Below are 3,475 nucleotides of genomic sequence, written 5' to 3' on the forward strand. Positions count from 1 at the left end.
GCATTCTACCACAATCATTTTTTATCAAAAATTGTTTAGTTCATTTAAGTATTAGGTTCTATCGGAATTGCATAATTTAAACTTATTTTTTATTATTTTTATATGAATTAAAAATAAAAATTTTATTCTGATCAAATATTTATAAAAATTAAGTCTAAATTATATAATTTATAGGAATCAAATATTTAATTAAGCTAAAATTATTTTACATTTTATTTTAAAGTAAAAATTTGATAAAAAAGAAAAATATAATAAAAAATATAAAAACATGAGTTTTACTTCTTATTAATCAATGCGATGGAGGGTTTGAATTTGTGTTAGAAAAGAAACTCAAAGCCGCAAGAGTGAAAATAAGTTTTTACTATTTTTTTTAACATGTTTAATTTTGTGTTTTAATTCAAATCATCTTTGAAAATATTTAACACAACTATATTTAGTTGTACTTCAACTTGAGATTTCTAACCTGAAATAATTTCTACAATTTAATTCAAATGTATAGTGATATCGTTCAAAATAACAACGCTGAATTAAGATAAAAAAAATTAAATTACTTTACTTCAAAAAAAATAAAATTTAAATTTAATATATGAAATAAAATCAAGGTGGTAAAAGGTACGATAAATGATACTCCTCACTCCCAAGTCCTTACAAATATCATCCATTTTGTAGTTTCACTGCACCCGCACTCACCCTTGAACACAACCTGTTTGTTCTAAGCCTCTCTCAACTAACTGTCCGCACCTCAATCAACAGCCCCATCTTAGCCCCATATTGATCAGAGAAAGATTCACCAATGGGAAGTTGTGTGCGTGTGAAAGAAGCATCAATGGTTACACCTTCTGAAACCACCCCATCCACTGTCCTCGCTCTATCGGCTCTTGACTCCCAACTCTTCCTTCGCTTCACCATAGAGTACCTCTTCCTCTACAAGCCTTCCCCTCCCGTCGACCAGGATGCCACCACGGCCCGTCTCAAAGCAGCATTAGCGCAAGCACTGGTACCCTATTACCCCTTTGCCGGGAGGGTTAGGCCCAGGCCCGACTGCTTGGGCCTCGAGGTGGCATGTGGGGCCCAGGGCGCGGTGTTCATAGAAGCCTTTGCTGACAGTTACAACGCCATAGACTTCGAGAAAGCACCTAAAACAGTTACCCACTGGAGAACTCTCTTGTCGCTCCACGTGGCAGATGTTCTCAAGGGTTCGCCGACTTTGGTCGTTCAGCTGACGTGGCTCAGCGACGGAGCCGCCGCAATCGGCGTGGGGATCAACCACTGCATCTGCGACGGCATCGGGAGTGCCGAGTTTCTAAACTATTTCGCCGAGTTAGCTCGTGAAAAACACGCGCCGCTCAACGAGTTAGCTCCTAGGCCCAAACCTATCTGGGACCGCCACCTTCTGAACCCGCCACAAGTGAAACAGACGCGAGTTAACCCGGTGAGTCACCCCGAGTTCAAACGAGTGCCCGACCTCTGCGGTTTCATGAACCGGGTCTCCACCGGGCTTAAACCAACCTCTATAACATTCGACAAAAGGCGACTCGGCGAGCTGAAGAGACTCGCTTGCATTACGAGTGAGCCCGGCGAGTCGGTGGTTTACACGTCGTTCGAGGTTCTTGCGGCTCACGTGTGGAGGAGCTGGGCGAGAGCACTGAGGTTTCCGCCGAACCAAATGTTGAAGCTGTTGTTCAGTATAAACGTGCGGAAGCGCGTGAAGCCGTGTTTACCCGAGGGGTATTATGGGAACGCATTTGTTCTGGGGTGTGCGGAAGCGAGTGCGGAAGAGCTGGGGGAGAGGGGAATCGGGTTCGGGTCGGGTTTGGTGAAGCAGGCGAAGGAGAGAGTGGGGAAGGAGCACGTGAGGGGTGTGATGGATTTGGTGTCGGAGAGAAGAGCGTGTCCTGACCCGGTTGGGGTGTTGATAGTGTCACAGTGGTCAAGGCTGGGTTTGGAGAGCGTTGACGTGGGAATGGGGAAGGCCGTTCATGTGGGACCCGTTTGCTGTGATAGGTACTGTTTGTTTTTGCCTGTGAGAGATGAGTGTGTGGGTGTGAATGTCATGCTCGCTGTCCCTACACCTGCCGTTGACAATTACGAGCTTTTCATGCATCTGTGACTGTGTGGGAGAGAATCCAAATTCTGAATCTCTCCCGTTCCCATTTTCCAGTGTCCTCACAAGTTTGTTTGTCGCTTGTTTTTTAGCTTTTGACCCTCCTTTCTAACTCATCACTGTAAATAAGTTATTTTATATGCCCTTTGTTAGACGAATATTCCAAAATTCATTAGACAGGTTACTGACGTGGCGCCTTCTCTTACCAAAATTTAAATTAAATGCTTCACCTCTTGAGAATAAGAATCGTGACATTGTGGTAATGGTAGCGTTCGCATTTTGCAAAATGAAATGCCCACCATCGAATGCCGTCGGTCTCTCACATCAACCTTCTCATCATATTTGGAATTAGCTTCAGTTGCCTTCTCAATGCCCATCACCGTGACACTCTTCCTATGGAACAATGAAGCACTCCGTTTATGCGCCATTTCTCGGATATTCCCAACTCTGTCTAAATCTATTATAAGTTAATCAGTGAAGATTTTTCTTTTTTGGTTAAGGTCATTGATCAATTTCAAGCATCTAAAGTAATTTCCACTTTAAAACATTTAAATAACACAGTACAAACATTGCATTAGAAAGAAAAAGGAAATTGGGTGATGAGTGGGAAATTCATCATTTTTACATTGTAGCTTTTTAATAATTAATTTCTTTTAATTACTTTAGACTTGTCAATGATGATGTCGGTATATATATAAACTTGTTTATATATTCATGACATGTGAGAAATTTATTGGTGCAATTAGCAGAAGTTTTTAAAGTTTGTTTTGTTTTTTTTATAGTATTTTATGAATCTTATCATGACACATCATTCATTTTCTTTTATACTTTATCTAACTTAAGTAATTTTTTTAATGATACAATTCTAAAATGTTCACTAAATACTCTGTACAAATTATTTTATATATTTGTTTTTAATTTTTTATCTCATTTCTTTCTTTTATATATCACATAAAACTTATTTTTATAAAATCTGATTATGAAACGGGATAATTCTACTCTTACAATTTTTTTTCCAATACAAAGAATTTATTGAATTTCCCACAGTCGATTGGTTTGAGAAAGGCACTAGATAAAGGACAATACATAAATAAACAATAATAATACATCTCAATTACCATATCATTAACTAATATGCAAATTTTATTAAACTATAAATAATTATCATATATAACTTAAGCTTTGGAAAGAAAAATTTTCAATCTTAAGAGTGATAACTAAACTCACTCAATGAATACAGTTAAGAATCATTCCTATTAAGTAAGCTTTAGAGATGACAAACGAATCTAAATAATTTATTTGTAATAAGAAAAAATTATCCATCAAATAAGTTTGAATCTAAGTATACATAACTATAAAAAAATTTTGCAA

At 38.0% G+C, this 3,475-nt stretch overlaps 1 protein-coding gene across 1 annotated transcript; it reads left to right on the top strand.

The window, feature by feature from the left end:
- The first annotated feature begins 791 nt into the window (after positions 1 to 791).
- On the top strand, positions 792 to 2,202 carry LOC113848227 (omega-hydroxypalmitate O-feruloyl transferase-like). The gene has a single exon (XM_027477640.1). The coding sequence runs from the start codon at positions 794 to 796 to the stop codon at positions 2,108 to 2,110; it is 1,317 nt and encodes a 438-aa protein (XP_027333441.1). The 5' UTR covers positions 792 to 793; the 3' UTR covers positions 2,111 to 2,202.
- Positions 2,203 to 3,475: the final 1,273 nt, after the last annotated feature.

Source organism: Abrus precatorius, unplaced genomic scaffold (assembly GCF_003935025.1).
Source record: "Abrus precatorius isolate BTA unplaced genomic scaffold, Abrus_2018 Scaffold8, whole genome shotgun sequence".
Lineage (NCBI taxonomy): Eukaryota > Viridiplantae > Streptophyta > Magnoliopsida > Fabales > Fabaceae > Abrus > Abrus precatorius.

Bases quoted from the DNA above. Each gene is read 5' to 3' on its own strand.
- LOC113848227 (XM_027477640.1), top strand. From the start codon at position 794: ATGGGAAGTTGTGTGCGTGTGAAAGAAGCATCAATGGTTACACCTTCT.